The 16,912-nt window shown below is 44.8% G+C and overlaps 1 protein-coding gene across 3 annotated transcripts in view; it reads left to right on the top strand.

Annotated features, from left to right (window-relative positions):
• HERC3 (HECT and RLD domain containing E3 ubiquitin protein ligase 3) overlaps nt 1–16,912 on the top strand; it is a 52,012-nt gene that overhangs the window by 3,657 nt on the left and 31,443 nt on the right. For 2 of the 3 annotated variants that reach the window (XM_074148295.1, XM_074148294.1), the window contains exon 1: nt 989–1,214. In XM_074148295.1, coding sequence (XP_074004396.1) covers nt 989–1,214 — 226 coding nt within the window. Of the gene's footprint in view, nt 1–944; nt 1,215–16,912 lie in introns of those variants that run through there. The other variant, XM_074148296.1, reaches the window with a different exon arrangement.

Raw genomic sequence — 16,912 nt, 5'->3', positions numbered from 1 at the left:
AACCCAAACCTATGGAGATTAGGAGTGACAAGGGAGAGTTACTAAAATCTTTCACATGCTGCTTCTGGAATGAGAGCTGTTTCCCTCCCCCCAGTTTTTATGCATTGGCATTCTGTTGTCGTTATCGAGTTCAGGCTGAGTAATTCCTTGGGCCTTTTTATATTGCTGTGTTTTTTCCCTTCCCATGTTACCCCACTGAAATCCTGACTTTCACTGAGCGCAGCACAAGAGATAACACCTGACTGCTGGCAAGTTGCATCAATGTTATCTGACCATTGCTGTCGGGGCCGAGCTGTCACTGTGCTGCTCCGCGTGAACTGCTGCTTCTTGAGGAGTTCTTGCTGCAGTTTAGGGATGTGTGTGTGTGTGTATGGGCACATATTTGGGTTGCAAAAATGTGTTCAGTTGAGCAAAATACTTCTTAATCTGGATTTATCAGAAATAATGCAATTCTGCATTGGTCAGTACACCATAAATACCTGTGTCAGTCTGTTCAGGGCTAGTTTGACCACCTTTGAGATAATTTCTAAATATTTCTTTAAGCAGTGGTCCCAAATATGACACTGTAACTCTAAAAGTTCAGGTTTGGACCCGTTTGTCTAAAAAGCATTACAGTTGTTTTGGGGAGGTGGTTGATTTTTGATTTTTGAAGCAGAGTGGTTTTGGTGAAGTAAAAGCTCAGGTCTGCTGGATTTCAGAATGCTTCTACTACCTTACAGATGGAGATTGCTGGGGCACCGAAGGTGCTGACTCAGTACCTGAGCTGAGCTGTCTTGATTCCTCTTTGTCTGTGCAATGGTGGAAATCCCTTTTTACCATCAGTCCACAAGCCTGCCAGTCATGCAGGAAATGCCTTTTTTGGTTGTTTCCACCTCCTGCTCTGAGCAGCTCATTTCTATGGGATCCTTTGTTGAGTACTTGCTTCATTCACTCCTTCCCCTGTTTCTGTTGTCCAGGAAGGATACATGACTTGCTGAAAAGAGAGAAAATGCTATGCTGGGGATACTCGTCCTTTGGACAACCTGGGATAGGTAGCAACCTCCAGGTCATCGTTCCTGAACCGCAGGTGTATGGATTCATTCATGACAGAAATGTCAAGGAGGTGGCATGTGGAGGAAACCACTCTGTGTTCCTGTTGGAAGATGGGGAAGTGTATACCTGTGGTTTGAACACCAAAGGCCAACTGGGGCATGACTGTGAAGGAAGCAAGCCAGGTAAGTCCGCTTTCTACACGTGCTTCAAACTGGTGGGCTAGGAAGATTATGGAAGCTGCTTTGTGTTGATGGCTATGGAGCTGGAGCAGCTAACGGAACTGAAGATTATGTGTGGTAACACAGTAATGATGCTGAATAATATTTGCTGGTTCTAGAAAGCTAAAGCTGAGCAGCATGGGTAGGGAGACAGGTCTGCTCAGTTTGTCTGGGAAATGCATCAAAACAGAGGCAAGCGCAGATGGTCTCAGGGCAGATCTTGTTATTTGGCATTATGTTGCCTTTTTTGTAAAAGGGAAGAGAGGACCATGAGTCACAAGTGTCTTTGCTTTGTCTTTCCAATTTTTACTGCATCCTTATACCTACTCTTGTTCAGTTATTGTTGGGAATTTTCTCATTTACCTCAAAGGGTATAGATCTGTGTTGAGTATAGCTGTGGAGAATAAACTTGCTTTTGGCCAAGAGGGTTTATAAATTTTGTTTTCCTCTCTTGGAAATACCTTGTTGACTTGTGCCTTCTCCCCTTCATGCTTTCTTAATCTAGGAGGAGGTCATTGTGTTCCTTGTGTTCCTCAGACTCAAATTGCATTGTCTTCACTGTGTTCTAACAGGCAGAACCTGTGTGTGCAGAACCATGGGCAGCTAATGCCTCTCCTTCCCAGGGTGAAGGAGTGGTTTAATTGTGTATTGTTATTCTGAGAAACCCTGAAGCCTTACTGACTTTCTTTTGAATGTTGGACTTCCAATTCACTTTCCATTAACTACTTGGTTTAGGCACGTGGTAAAGATCCAGATATTTCTGTTTCCATAATATAATAAAAATCCCTCTGTGGGTAATTAGAACACTAAGACATCATCATTCCTTAGACTGCAGGCTACCCTCGGTAGGACTTGGGGCTTCTGTACCTTATCTTCTTATTGCACAGCAGAGGTACAAGGTGTGTACAAAATACCCACTCTTTCCCATGTAGTATGTGCAAATTTGACCTGACTGATTCCACTACCCTTTTTTTCTGTCAGTGAGTCTTTTGTCCCTTTCTCTCAAGCATGAGGTGATAGGTGTGGGATGGTGGATGTCTGTGATGCTGGATTAGAGGAGTTGACCTTGAATCTGCTCTCTTTTGCTTTTCCTAAAAGTGTTTTTTAGGCAATTACTAAAAGAGGTCGGGTCTGTCAGGAGTGCTTAAGTCCTATCTGCACAACCACTGTTCATTTTCTGAGGACTTGTAAACTTAGGCCCTTGAATTAATGAGGTGCCTAGTAAAGGAAGTCAAGCCTAGTGAATATTCCACCTGATGTGATGAGAATGCTTTGTCCTGCACGTCCTCTAACTGGTTGCATGACTCTAGTGCAGAGGCCCCAGAAATTCAGTACTATTGTTCTGCGTGCTGTAAAGATGTGTACTCTGAGAAGCATCTCTGGGCTAGCCTGCTGTTTGTCCATAAAATAAAGCAAGCATAAGATGGTAATGAAAATGGAAGCTTCACAGCAAGTAGATCAGAGCTGAGAATGGATCTCATGAATCGTGAATGCTGAAGTGTAGGCCTCTAGCAACTAGGTAATCCTGTCTTCAGCTAGGACCCTAGAAGAGGGGCAGTCTAAGATTTGGAAATAGAAATAAAAACTTATTTGGGTTTGATCCCAAGTGCCCTTCTACCCTCTAAATTATGGGGACTGTTACTGAGATGTGAGACTAACTTGCAGTTATTCTGAAAAAGGTTCTGCAGTGCTGTTTTCTGAGGAGCCTGTGACCATCATTGAGAAACCATGTTTCTCTACTGAGACAGCACTACTGGCTTTGCCTGCAATGGAGTTTCTGCTGGCTGGGGCATGTGGGAGGGGTGTGCTGTAAAGTAAGGAACAGCTTCTCTTTTTAGCTTATGGTGAACAGCCGCGGTAGTCTTTATGATAACAGTAAACTGGGGGAGAGTCCCATCTCCCACACTGCTTTATGTGGGTCCCCTTTGGCTTGCAGCAATGGGAACTGAATTTCTTAGTTCTCCTTTGCAAAGAGGAACATGAGGAATCAAGCCCTCCTCTTTCACCCCCACCTCCCCTGCGTGGGATAAAGACACCCTTATACCTTCTGTATAGAAAGGTATGTCAAAGATCATCTTTTTTATTCTCCGTTAGTTGTGGACCAATGAATAAAGACATGGTAGGAAGTGAAGATGCGTGGGTGGGGTGTAGGGTCCTGAGCTGTTGAAGATGATAGAGAGAAGACTCCAGCAGGTATTTCAGGGGGAGAATGGGAGAATTTCAGGGGGAGAATGGGAGTCTTGCAAGTTGCATCTCTCCAGCCTCTGCCAGACAGGGCAGTGTGGGCTGAGGCCTCTTGGTTTTACTGCCCTGTGGTTTGATTCTGCCTAGCCTGTGAGGGCAGCTAAAAGTGGCTGACCCCTGCCCGGCTCTGGAAGTGAGCTGCATCACCTGCTGTGGGAGGCTCTGACACAGAACTGATTGTCCCCTCCAGGCAGCCTCTGGACTTCAGAAATGTTTACCCACGGCCTGCAGAGTGGCTTGGTCGTGTTTGAGGGCAACATCAGGACATGAAAATATGCAGGGGGTCTTGAACATTTTGAAGACTGTGTAACAATGCTGGATGACTTCAGAGGTGTGGAGTTACCTCATTCCTGCTGCCCGGGTCTATGCTCGTAAGAGGAAACTCCCTTTTACTTCTCACACTTCTTTTTTTTTTTTTTTGTGTATGTGAGGAGCTGCCAGCGTGCTGAAAAGCTTCAATTAGTGTTTTCAGAATATGTGATCATGTTGTTTACACAGAGATGGTTATTTCCAAGGACGATGTCTGCTTGTGAATAAAATTCTGGGACTATACAATGCACTGAGCATGGATCTAACCCTGTTCTCCATGAAAAGCTTGCAGGTTTTACTACTGACTTCCGGTGGGAGAAGAGTTGTTATACTTGCAGTGAGTGCTTTTGAAGACTTTGCCTCCCTTTCTTCCCTTACTATGTATTCCAAATAATTATTTTTTCCTCTTGTTCTGCTGCCCATTTACACGTCTGTAGTAGGAGGATTCAGTTATGCTTCTCATTCATGGTACTTGCAAAAACATCAAGCAGTGGCATAGAAGTGTGTTTCAGTAATTCCTCTTAGAGAAGCCCTTTAGAAGGGCACCATTTGAAATGAAGGAAACTTTTTAATTAAAAGCTGTTTACTGTCACATCAGCTGAGCTTTGTGGATGTAATACAGAGACAGGATAATAACCAGTGAAGCGATTCTTGTGCCTCTCCTCTACAGGGAACAGAAATTACTGGGGGAGTAAGTGTCACGGAATGAGTATGAGTCAATGGAGGTTTATTTTCTGGAAGTGCCCTTGGGTTTTACATTGTGAGGGTAAAATCAATATTTAAGATGTCTCATAAGTTTATTCTAACTAAAAGAGCATACCTTTTGACTAAGCTAATAGCCTCTGATCGTTTCTAACTCACCACTTCTGAGCTAGGGTAGTACCGGGTGTGCCACTCCCGTGGGCTCTACAAAGAGGCATCTCCCCACATTGTCATACTATTTACTGTTTCATTCCTTCTTTGAGTTGTGGTGGTTATCAAGCTACATGGGAGTCCATCTCTCTCTGGGATGGATATCTGGCTTTGTTAATATTGAAATGATTGTTTTTCCTCACTTTATTTTTTCTTTCTTCCTTCTCCTCCAAACCATCTATAGTTTGTGTCTCTGCAGTCACTTGGCAGGGATGCAGAGACGCTGTCCCAGTGTTCTGTCACCATGACCATAGTTAATATAGCTTCTGTCTGACCTGTCCTAATTTTTACTTGCGTTGTTACGCACTTGGGAGTCCCCAGAGTCTCTGACAATACTTTAGGAGAAGCAACTCAGCAATCTTAGTTGTGAAGTATTGAGCCCACTGTTCTGCAAAATCAGTTTGAGTTTGCATTAATTTTTGTGAGCATCATCAGGTGTTAACACACATTATGTCTCTAATGGGAAGTGGTAATTTTGTACTGCAATAGTTTTAAGAAACAAGAAACTTATTCTCTGTAACTTTATCTAAATTTCCACTTCTTCAGCCTTGAGATTTCTCTTGGATTGATTTTCTTCAGGTCTGACATAATGTCTCGACTCCCTGTGATGATTCTTAGATAAGTGTGTTTTATCTGAATGTGCACGCATATGCTGGGGAACAAAAGACATGCACAGGTACCTAAGGTAAAGGCTCTTTTGGGATTTGGGCTGAATTATAGAGGAGTGTAAAACAACTAGCTGGTTGTTAGCCATTTGTAAAGCTTTAGGAACATGCTTGAGTCTGAGATGTGCAACTTGTTTTCTGGTCTAGAGATTTGTTCTCTGCAAGTCATTAGGACTTCATTTGATTTCTGTGAGTGAGCAAACCTTTTGTAATTAATGTCTCAAGGGAGTTACAGGAAAATGTCTGGTGCCAAATTTGCCTCAAAGCTTTCCTCTGGTAACATACAGCAGACAAACCCATGCTTTTTTACCAGATTTCCTGTCTGGATGCAAATGTGCAGGGTAAGATAGATTCCACAATGCACAAGGAAGCTATCTGCTCATAGCTTCAGGGCTAGAAATATCATCATTATGTTCATTCTCAAAAAAACCAAACCCACCAAAACAAAAAAAAACCCCAAACCCACTACATGATTCAGATCCCCTGGATTTCTCTGAGCTGAATGGCCTTTCTTTTCAAACATAAATCTACTTGTCCTGAACTTCAGCACAGGGTTACAGTGACCAGATACCTTGGTGCTCACTGCAGCATGCTTGTTAATCATAAACCCTGTAACAGCTGAGAATTCAGATGTGCGACCTGCTTGGAAGGACAGTCTGTATGGATCTTCTTTTAGCCTCTTCCTGGTGGGTGAGAAGTCAGCCAGGAGGCTCTGGCTGCTCAGGAAGAGAGGTGGCAGGGCTTGTGTGTGTTGGAAGCAGCCACGGCAGTGAACCGGTTGGAGATGAGGAGATAGGTTGTTGCATTGAGTAGGTAATGTTGAGAGCTGCTCACAGGTGGGATGACAGTGCCAGGAGAATGGTTAGTTTCCCCTGCCTTCCTCCTCTTTGCATGAGGAGTGAAAAAAGAAAAAAAAAAAAAAAGCATAAAACCCAGTAATTCCAGGAGGTTCCGCTAAGCAGGCTTTTCATAGGGGATCTGAGACAGTTTTGTCCCCCTGTTAGGGCATGGAGCTGAGACTCAGCACACAGCTATTCTGACAGTTCCCAAACGCTGTGGTGCGGGAGAGTTCTGCTTTGCATTCATCACATTTTCTCTACACCCCAGAAGCAGAGCTCCATGAGAGGCACAGCAGCCCTGCTTTAGGCAGCAGTCTTGCCAAAGTCTGGGAGGATGTGCCTGGAAAGGAGAGTGCTGAGGGATCTGTGGGGAGGGATGGAGCGATCTAGGGGACAGAGAGGCTCTTGCAGAGTCAGGCCTTTGATGCTTGTCTGCAGCAGCTTTCAAACTAGAAAAATAATAAAGGAAGGATTAGGACACAATTTATGTTTCAGCACCTATTGTAAATGTTATTTGTAAAAAGAGTCAGATTATTAAACTAGCCACCCCTCGCAGAGTCAGTTGTGTTCGTTTGTACTTACTCTTTTCCCTCCTTTGATCGCTCACAGGATCTGACCAAGCTATTTGAGGTAATTGTTATGCCTTCACTAGTGACTGCAGCAACATCCAGCAATGTGGACTTGTTATGGTATGTCCGTCTGACCTGAACTGGTGCAATTTGGGCTTCAGGATGTTTTCAGGCTTCAAGATTTGAAGGCTGGATTTAAAATGACTTCATTTAGAAACATATATATGGTCAAATGAGAAATAAAATCAAAGGAAGTGCTTTCCCTTAGGTATCTTAAATATGCATCCATTGTGTTGAATTGTTTGGCTGAGGGCTCTGAATATGCTAGATACTGGGCCATTTTAAATTTTGCATGGTCTGGATCATGAAAACTGATTTGTACCAATACTCTCTGAGACTGCAGGATTAGGGGACCCTAAAGTGAGGAGAGATAAGGCTCTTTAGGAGAGCCTGAACTAATAGAAATCTGGTCTCTTGTCAGTAAAGAAATTTACAGCCTGAGTCTGAAATGGCTATAATGTGTTCTCAGATGTAACTCTGAAGTACTTTCTCTAAAAACACATGAATTATTACAACAACCAGATTTCTGTCTTGATTTCACTTTGAGGGGTGAAAACAAGAGTGGGCCCAGGGAAGCAAGATACTGGTATTTTAGAATCAGTACAGCCTATGTTACTGAAGACCCAAGAGACCATTTTAATGTCTCTTGTCTTGAAAGACAGTAAGACTGCAGTAAGACTGACCAGCTTTTTCCCTTTAATTGGGGATTTGTAGGGCAGATTAGCAACATAAATTTGCATCTGTCTTGGTCACATTTGTTATTCCCGTATCATGTGTAGTATTCGGAGGCTTTCTGAAGGTGCAACAGAAATAAAGGCTGTCCACATGCCTGGCTTGAAAGGAGCGTGAAACCCTGGCATTGGTGCTAATGACCTTCCCCTCTCCTGAAACTGTGCTGAAGCTGAAAGATGGGCTCAGAATAAAATGGGTGGGTAGCTGTGTGTGTGGTCAGGTGAAGGGAGAGGGCAAGCAAGAAGCTGGAGGCAATAGATGCACATTTTCTGAATGCCCCAACGTGTTTGTACTCAGAATAGTTGTCCGTTCTAGACAAAAGCAATGATTTCATTAATCTGAATGTGTGAGTAGTGGTGGGAGTCCCAACTTCCAGGAGAGATTTCAGTAGTTTGGTGGCTGTTGATGCTGCAAGTTCATAGTTCTTGTCTTCAAGATGTGTATGTGACACAACCACAGATGAAGATATGCAGTTATTGGGCAGTTTATGTATAGGTGGGGGTCTATGAATAGACATCTGAAATAAGAAATCTCTTCCCCACCAACTCCAGAAACTCTATTCTTGCTCTCAGTAAAGCAGTTTGGGTGCTTTTCTTCAGTAAGGATGTGTGTGTGTGTTTGTTTTTTTTTCTCATGCTTTAATATTCTATGTTTCCTTTGGATGAAAACATGCAGCATATGTTTTGAGGTAGCAAAGCCTGAGTTTGGTAAATGTGAATGAAAAGCATTCTGTATGATTTGATCTTGAAGGCTCACAAGAGTGTATAGGGTCTTCAGGATGAATGTCCGCTTTCCTGATGGAAAAGGGGTTGGGTTTTTTTTTCAGTGTGTAACTGTTATATGGCTCATGATGTATGCTTGTTGCTTACTCTGTCTATAGACATCAGATCTTCCAGAAGATGCATAATGATGTCTCTGATGATTAAGTTGACTCAGTCAACATTAAACAGCCTGTTACTCTTCCTTAAGCTGTATCGGAAAGAAGAATTTATCTCGAAGATCTTTGTGAGACTACTTCTCAGAAATCAAATATTTTTGATGCTTCAGGCTGCAGGCAGAAAACAGCTGTTCCTGCGGCAGAGCTGTGAAGAAATGCTCATCCTCTCAGCACCTGACCTGCCTTTTAAACAGCTGCCTGCCTATATAAACTCACAAAGAAGGAGTGTACAGATGCTTGTATCTCCTTTTCTCAGAATGCCCTTCAAGTCTTACAGTAGAGAAAACTAATAAAGAAACTTTTGTAAATGTTTAATAGGACTGCATTAATTACCTCCCTTTCCCAGCCTCCGTGCTTCTTTGCAGTAACATATTCTCAAGCAGTATTTGTGAACCTGATGGGGATGTCATTGAAAGCAAGGGCAAGGGTGCTGTACTGAGTCTGCACTGTGCAGATGTAGCTTTTCAGGAACATGTGGCTTTGTCCTCCTCCCATGCAAATCACTGCAGGATTGAAATAAACGGGAACAGCGAGGAGAACACCAAGTGCTTTGGAAAATCACATGCTACTTTGTCAAAGCCTGTGGCTGCCACAAATGAGACTCTGCCAAGTGCAGCTACCTAGAGAAATGTAGCCTCCTGTCTAGAAGAAAATCTAAAACGCCCATGTGAAGGTTACATGCTTCCTGTTGTGCAAAACTGCTCCAATAGTGTGAAAAGACGGCAAAATAGCACCTGTCCAGGGGCAAAAACTGGAGCAAAGCCCTTGTGGCTGGCTTGCAGTGCGTGTGGTATAGAGCAATGCTCTCTGTCTTGCGGGGACTTGGAGGTGCTTGACTTTGAGCCTTCTGCTCAGACATCGTCACCTGCTGCGGAAGGGCACCCATACAGCAGTGATCTGCAGGACTGAGAACAGCAGTTCTAACAGCAAACTCTTACCTTACCTCCTAGGGCAGTGATTCGTGGCCTGGAGCAACTGACTGAGCCCCGAGGACAGGCTGTAGATATTCCTGGGTCTTTGTGCCTTAAAGCTGTTGTGGTTTGCCAGCATGTATGCTGGAAGGGGCTGTGTTAAGATCTCTTCCTTGCAGTGCTAGGAGGTGAAAGTGCTGGTTTTTAAGTGGAGCTGTCAATTTTACACTGGTTGCCTTTTCTTTTGCATTTATAAGGTTGGCTCCATAATTGCCACAGGACTATGTTAACTCCTCCATGTGGCTATGATGAACTGTAGTGTAAAGGGCTTATTTTTCCTTTTCCCTGGTCTGCTGTCCCTGCTTGCTGCAATCAACCTTTGTCACAGCTTTCAAGATTGCTGTGACTTTGCTTGGGGTTTCTCAGGCAGAAATACAGGTTTGTACTGCATAGTACCAGCACATCAAATCCAGTCTCTATACATCCCATCTCTCTTAATTCCTTTTTCCATGGCTGAAGTCCATCCTCAGCATGTCACTCTGAGGTCTGATGCATCCTGCTCACACTGGAGTTGCTGCCCTGGAGCCATGGCATTTGCTGGGGTGTGCATGGTGGACCTTGGGGGTTTCTCAGCAGTCACAGCCCAGCTGCAGCTTCTGTGCTGCCAGTGACCAGCAAGCCTGGCCGAGTGACCACCTTTACAGCTCTCTGCAGTTACCTGAAGAGGAAAACAGGCTTTCTGGGTTTTCTGAACATACGTTTTCCCTGTTTCTTTCACAAGTCTTGGTGCCTTCCCTCTTTGAAAGATCTGCCCTTACTTGTTTACCTCAAGGATCTGAAGGTGGATTCTTCTCTCTGCCAGCTGATGCTTGTCAGACTGAAGCCTTCTCTGCCTTGCCCAGCCCTTCCCAAGAGCCTTCTCCAGCTGGCTGCTAGCTCTACCCATGCCAGTCTGCCCATGGCTCCTCAGAGAGGCAGTGTTCCTCCTAGACAAAAGGCAGTGAGGCAGGGAAGTAAAAGGCTTTCTATGGCTATGTTTGAGGAAGGGGCTTGCTTTCTAAGGGTAGGTGCCTGTGTTCACAGCTGTGAGGGGGCGTAGCTGCCAAAGCATATGCGAAGTGACACCCTGGGGTGTCACGGTGGCCTCATTTCTTGCTTTTGCGTTCCTGCCTTGACATGACCACAAGTAGCTTTGTAAAGTGAAGGCAGTACTAATAACTAAACCAGCCTCTCTCTGATTTAAGCCTGTAAGTAGCCATGCTAAATAAATTAACGCACAGTACTGTATGTGTTGTGCAGGGAAGCAGTTATCTTGGTAAGCGTCATTAGTGCCTGTGGATGAAAGGGGACTGCAGAATCGTCGTCTGTGTTACTTGGAGTTTCTCAGCCTTGACCTATGGACAGTGTTCCTGGGAATGTCACCTGCTTTGGTCTGTCCTGTACTGTCTTCCCCCCTCTGTTTTTAGTTCAGTGAGTCCACTCTGTACACTTCCTCCTTTGTAACAGAAGTATCAGAGCCTCATCAGCTTCAGCGCTGCTGTTGGCAGTCTCTGTACTCAGGCTGCTGTTGGTACTGCTCCACTTTCTGCTGCAAGCGCAGCAGCAGTTCACAAAAGGAAGACCTCAAGATTTGGGAGTTAGACAATTCTATGATTCTAGGTTGGAAGGGACCTTTAAGATCATCTAGTCCAGCCATCAACCTAACTCTGCCAAAAAACATCACTAAACCATGTCTCTAAGCGCTATGTCAACCTGTCTTTTAAATATCTCCAGGGATGGTGCCTCAACCACTTCCCTGGGCAGCCCATTCCAATGCTTAATAACCCTTTCAGTGTAAAAATATTTCTTAATATCCAATCTGAACCTCCCTTGGTGCGACTTGAGGCCATTTCCTCTTGTCCTATCACCTGTGACTTGGGAGAAGAAACCTACCCCCGCCTCTGTACACACTCCTTTCAGGTAGTTGTAGAGAGCGATAAGGTCTCTCCTCAACCTCCTTTTCTCCAGGCTGAACAACCCCATCTCCCTCAGCTGCTCCTCATAAGATTTATCCTCCAGACCCCTCACCAGCTTCACTTGCCCTTCTCTGGACCCGCTCCAGCACCTCAATGTCTTTTTTGTGGTAAGGGGGCCAAAACTGGACACAGTACTTGAGCTGGGGCCTTACCAGTGCTGAGTACAGGGGGACGATCACCTCCTGAGTCCTGCTCACCGTGCCGTTCCTGATACAGGCCAGGATGCTGTTGGCCTTCTTGGCCACCTGGGCACACTGCTGGCTCATGTTCAGCCGACAGTCGACCAACACCCCCAGGTCCTTTTCTGCCAGGCAGCTCTCCAGCCACTCTTTCCCAAGCTTGTATCGCTATATGGGGTTGTTTTGACCCAAGTGCAGGACAAGTTGCACTTGTAACACCCAGCCTTCTCGATGGATATAGTAAACTTCAGTTGCTGAAAGTTGGAGGAGGTTACATGAGCACTTACTTGCTTTGTACTTCAATGCTTTTGCCCCATACTAAGAGAAGTTTGAGAATAAGGTGGGCTGCCATACATGGCTGAGGACAGCAGGTGGAAAGCAAGGGCAGCTGTCATATAGCCGGGTTGTGGTCTCCCTATGGGGTTTGCCGTTGTAGTCTTGTGTTGTGCAGATGCAGAGCACAACGTTTCCCACAGCTGCGCACACAGCAGTCCCACGTAGTCTGAACACAAGACACAAGAGTGTAATGCCTTCTCAGAGAGGACTGGCAAGGAGGACGAAGGTAGCAGGAGTGAAATTGCGGGGCTGGTGTTGGGCAGGGCCGTCCCAGCTGCCTACGTGTTGTGCGTGTCGTATACCTGGCCATGCCAGAGACTGTCTGCAGTCACAAAGGTGTGTTCCTGAAACCGTCCTTCAGACCTCGCCTCCTCCCTGTGAGCCTTCCTCTGCTGTTACTGCTGACAAACCACAGCCTGCAGAGGTGGTGCAAGGGAAGCCACAAGAGCAGTTTTAGCTGGCTGGGTTTGATGATGTTTTCAAAATCACCTGATAGCTTTGCAAAGTCTGTGTTTTGCTGAAGTGGTTTATAGAGTCTGATTTTTTTTCTTCCCAGTCCCAAACTCCAGATGTCCATGGCAGCTGTGAGCGTGAGGCTTCTAGGTGGTCAGAGTTGAAAGTGTGCAGAGGGATATCAGAGGCTCATTCTTGGGGGCTTTAAAGGGGAGAAGGAGAGGCAGAAAGGCCCTGGAAAAACAGTATGATTTTTCCCCTCCCCAGTTACCAGTTTCCAAGTGGCAGAATCACAGTTCCACTGGGGATGTTGTTTCCTGGAAAAGTTGGTGAGTGTACTTGTGCTGCTAATACTAGTAAAAGCAGTGAAGAGCTAAGACGTTAAAGTTATGCTGACAAAATAAGGAGAAATCTTTATAAGGGGAGGGAGAAATCTTGGGTGTGCTTTGGGTTGCAAGCATTTCAGTTACTGCATTTTGTTTTTTCTCTTTTCCTTTTTCCAGTTTCATAAAACACTCAGATGTGTTTTAGTGCTCAGCTGACTTAGGACTAAAATCATGAAGCTCATGTATGGAAGTGCAGCCAGGATGTCCATATGCAGAAATATCTCTGGGATGTGCTTGTGGAGACTGAGCAATCAGCAGTCAGCTGAAGTTTCCTACTTAATGTATAAAAATCTTGTCAGGGAGTTTGGTGGGTAATAAGTTTGAGCCATAGCGTTTTTCTTGTTTTCTTGTAGTACCTATTGAAGGCAGTAGGAAGTCTTCCATGGAGTTTTTGGCTGTTTGATCAGGCTTCTATAAGTTCTAATGCTGTTAGTGTCACCTTGTTAGGTGGTTTAATGTGTTGGTGTAATTCCTCTCCAAAAGAAGAGAACTCAGCTCCTTTTCTGTAAGAATTAAAGCTTTTCAGTGTTGAGAACAGAAAGACCATATGAGTAAAGTTTAGACTGCTATTGGTGTCTGATTAAATATTCACCTGCCTTATACATTAAAATGTTGTATCTCACATTTTGGATTTTCAGGTCTTGGTTGCACGATGCTCAAGCATCCTCGGTGTGGATGTGGACTATATTAGCAAGTGTGGCAATGCAAAGAAATTGGCTCATCTGTACTCAGACTTGCCAGCTGCTAGAATTTAACCCAGAGGAGTTTCTTGCCAACAGTTGTTTCTCCTCTGTGTTTCTACCACCATTTCTTTCTTATCCAGGCAAGCTGGTAAGACACTTATGTTAGAGTCTGTGAGCGCTTTCCTAGCAGACAGCAATGACCAAGATGAGCAAATGCTCCGAGTTGCTTATTGTCAAGCTGGGGAGGTAATGAGGATCTTTGGCCAGATGTCCAAGCAAACTGAAATCACTTGAAACTCTTCCAAGCCACAGCTGCTTCTCACCAGTGAGGAAATCCAGATTTTGCCACTGAAGGTGTAACCTCAGGGCTGACAGTCTCTCTACAACATTTCTCTACAACAGAAGCCATGTGGTTCTGTTCGTGTACATCCCGGTACACATATGGCTGAAGGATTCTGCCCCGTCCCCTAGCAAAAGCCTGTTTTGTGAGCAGCTGGAAGCTATACATAGAAAGGATGTACCAACTCTCTGATAAACTTACTAGGAGTAGGAAAGCTAATTAATCATTCATTGACTGTGCATTCTAATCAGCGCAGTATAACTGAGTGCTTTGTGCTTCCAGCAGTTGCAAACACTGAAGATCTTATATAGCTTTCCAACATGGTGGGGACAAAGTATAAGCCTTGTTTTATAATAGTGAAGCTATGGACTGAAGGTGGGCTTTTTCAGGGGTTTTCATTCTTGGACACCCAGCTTTACTGCCGTTTCCAAACCTTCAAGCTAAATGTGCTGTCAGAAAGCTGAGTCACAGAAATAGCACCTGTCCTCAGCTTTTGCTGGAGTGTCCCTGCAAACCACGAACAGGCAAGAAAACACAACAGCTGTCCTGGGAACCAGAGCTGTCACCATTCAGAGAAGGGCTGTCCTGAAGGCATTTTGCGTGGGCCTCATTCTTTGATTCAATGTGTATTTTATCAAAAGAACATAAAAAGGTTAAGACCCAAAGAACTCAAACCGTGATGTGTCTGTTTATGTTGAGATCTGTGAGTTAAAGTGGACAGAAGACAGAAATGAAAACTGGAACTCCACCAGATACGAAGAACTGATAAATGACTTACTTCCAAGCATTGGTGCTGTTTTGAGACAGCTGATGACTTCGGAAAGAAAAGATTGGGTCAGTGTGTACTTCTTGGAACTTGGGTTTTTTGTTTGTTTTTTTGAAAGTTTTATGACGTATTGAAACACTGTATTGCATAACTCCTTCAGCCCTTCCCAGTTGCTTTCAGGGCTTTGTTCTGCTTAGCTTTGTATGTAATTGTGCCTGTTAAGCTCCATTTGACTGGTTTTATTCATCAGTTACTGAAGGCACAATACTAAGAATAAACTTCACCCTTTGCACCCTTCATCTCAGTGTAGTGATGCATCTCTTCTAAGGAATGAATAATGGTGTTGTGATGCTCTGGAAATTAAAACAAATGTATACCAATCACTAAAATGCTTCATATTTTGATGTGAGGAAGGGCTGGGAGGTCAACAAAGAAGTAATTGTCAGATGTTTTTGATAATACTCCCCATGTTAGCAGGGAGATGGTACGTTCGGTGGCTTGGCGAGCCTGACAGTGAGCTGGAACCCTTGCTGGACTGCCTGGGCAGTCTGTGCCCCCAGGGGAAGGCTGGCTTTTTTCCATCTCTGCAAAAAGATTTGTGTGAGCATGTAAAACTTAAAACTGTTTGGAGTTTACATTTCTTCATGACTTTGCAGGCAAGCTGTGATAGACAGGGTCTTAGGAATGTACTATGGTGAGGCAGGCCATGGGCATTCATTTCTAAAGGCAAAGATCTTCAGCTTTAAGACAGGCCTGTGGTTATCCAGTAAGTCCAGGTGAGGCTGTACTGTGCTTCTTGGGTGAGCAGTGCAGTCACTGAAGGCTTTCAGTGACATAGGGCAGCCTTTCAAAACAAGCCAGTATTTATTAGTCCCCCTGGGATGGCACATAGAGCAAGGTCAGGTTTGCGTTGCCAAATTAAACTTAAGATGGAGTCCATGGGGACTGAAGCAACTGCTCTGGATTTCTAAAACCGCTGGATGTCCTCTCCATGTCCCAGTGTGTGAAGCCCTTGTTATGTAGTCCTTGCCACAGCCTCCTGATACCTCAGGGCACTTTTTCTCCAGTTGCAGCACTGCTGTGGTCAGACTCCTGCCTCCTCCAGCTCCTGATGCTGATCTTTGGTCACTGGAGTCTTCTGTCACCTCCCGAAGGTGCTCTGGTGGCTTAGGGGCAGCTCACACTAGTCCTTCCACAGCAAACAAGACACATATAGCAAATACTGCTTTCCCAGGGAAGAAATTAGCTCAGTCATGCCTACAGGTGCATGCAACACACATTCTCCCATTATGGATGTCCTAGCCTCCCATATTGTCCCCTGTTTGTCTTTTTATCAGATTTGTGTTGTCCCCTGGAGTGTTTGGCGGTGTGCAGGGACCAGCTTTGGAAGAGGGGCAGGCTGGGGAGTTTGTGAGGAGTTTTAAGAGCTCAGGTGCTCTGGATAATGGCCGGGCTCAGTGCGCCCTGGGAAGCAAGCTTGGCCAAACTTAGGTGGTGTGTCCAGCACATGGCAGCACGCTTTGTTGTCTTGCTGGTTGACAGAGAGGAAGAGACTGTAGCTACATGTTTTCCTTGTCTGTTGTTTGTGATTGACCTTGACCAGCCCGTACAGCTGCTGTTGGTTTAGAGCTCACCTATAAAAATAGGCTCCCTCGGTTATGTATTCAAATGAACATAAAACAAGCCGCCAAAGCAGTGCTAGAGTTGGATGCTTGTGGGCCCAAGTGTGGAAGCTGCATGTGCAAATTGGGTTACTGCCCTCAAAACCTCCTGTTTGTGCCTGCTTAGGGTTGGCAGTGGGTCTGGGTGAAGTTAGTCCTGCTGGAAAGAACTCCAGGGAAAAGGGCGTTATTAGATGGCAGGGCTAAAAGGGGGCTGAAAGGCAGGCAGGCTCACTCCTCAAACCCTCCTAGGTGTTTGTGTGTTAATTACTTGTCAGCTGCACCTCCGTTGCCGTTACTTATTTTGAGTTCACTCAAAAGGAAGCACACGTTCAGGCAGCATTTTCCTCTGTTAGAATTCAGATTTAAATAATTGTCTCCTTTCTGCTCCATAACATCCATTAGGGATTCTTCTTCTCGTTTTCTGACTTCCAGACTTAAAAGGCAAGCCCTCTTAGGGGTGCCTTCCTTTTAAATTTAAGACATTTAGATTGATTGGTATGCAGTTTTTGGTGCTAGGTACATTAATGATTTCTGGATGTCCCTGATGTGGGGTATCATTTTCATACAATGACATGTAACTACCCCTCCCTCTCATGTCACAAGCAAGAGGGACTTTAATAATACTAATCATTGCCTTGTAGTTTACAGGGTGAAATCTCTCT

The sequence above is a fragment of the Numenius arquata genome, chromosome 5, assembly GCF_964106895.1.
Source record: "Numenius arquata chromosome 5, bNumArq3.hap1.1, whole genome shotgun sequence".
In the NCBI taxonomy this organism is placed as follows: domain Eukaryota; kingdom Metazoa; phylum Chordata; class Aves; order Charadriiformes; family Scolopacidae; genus Numenius; species Numenius arquata.
This window is presented reverse-complemented; position numbering and strand designations above follow the sequence as displayed.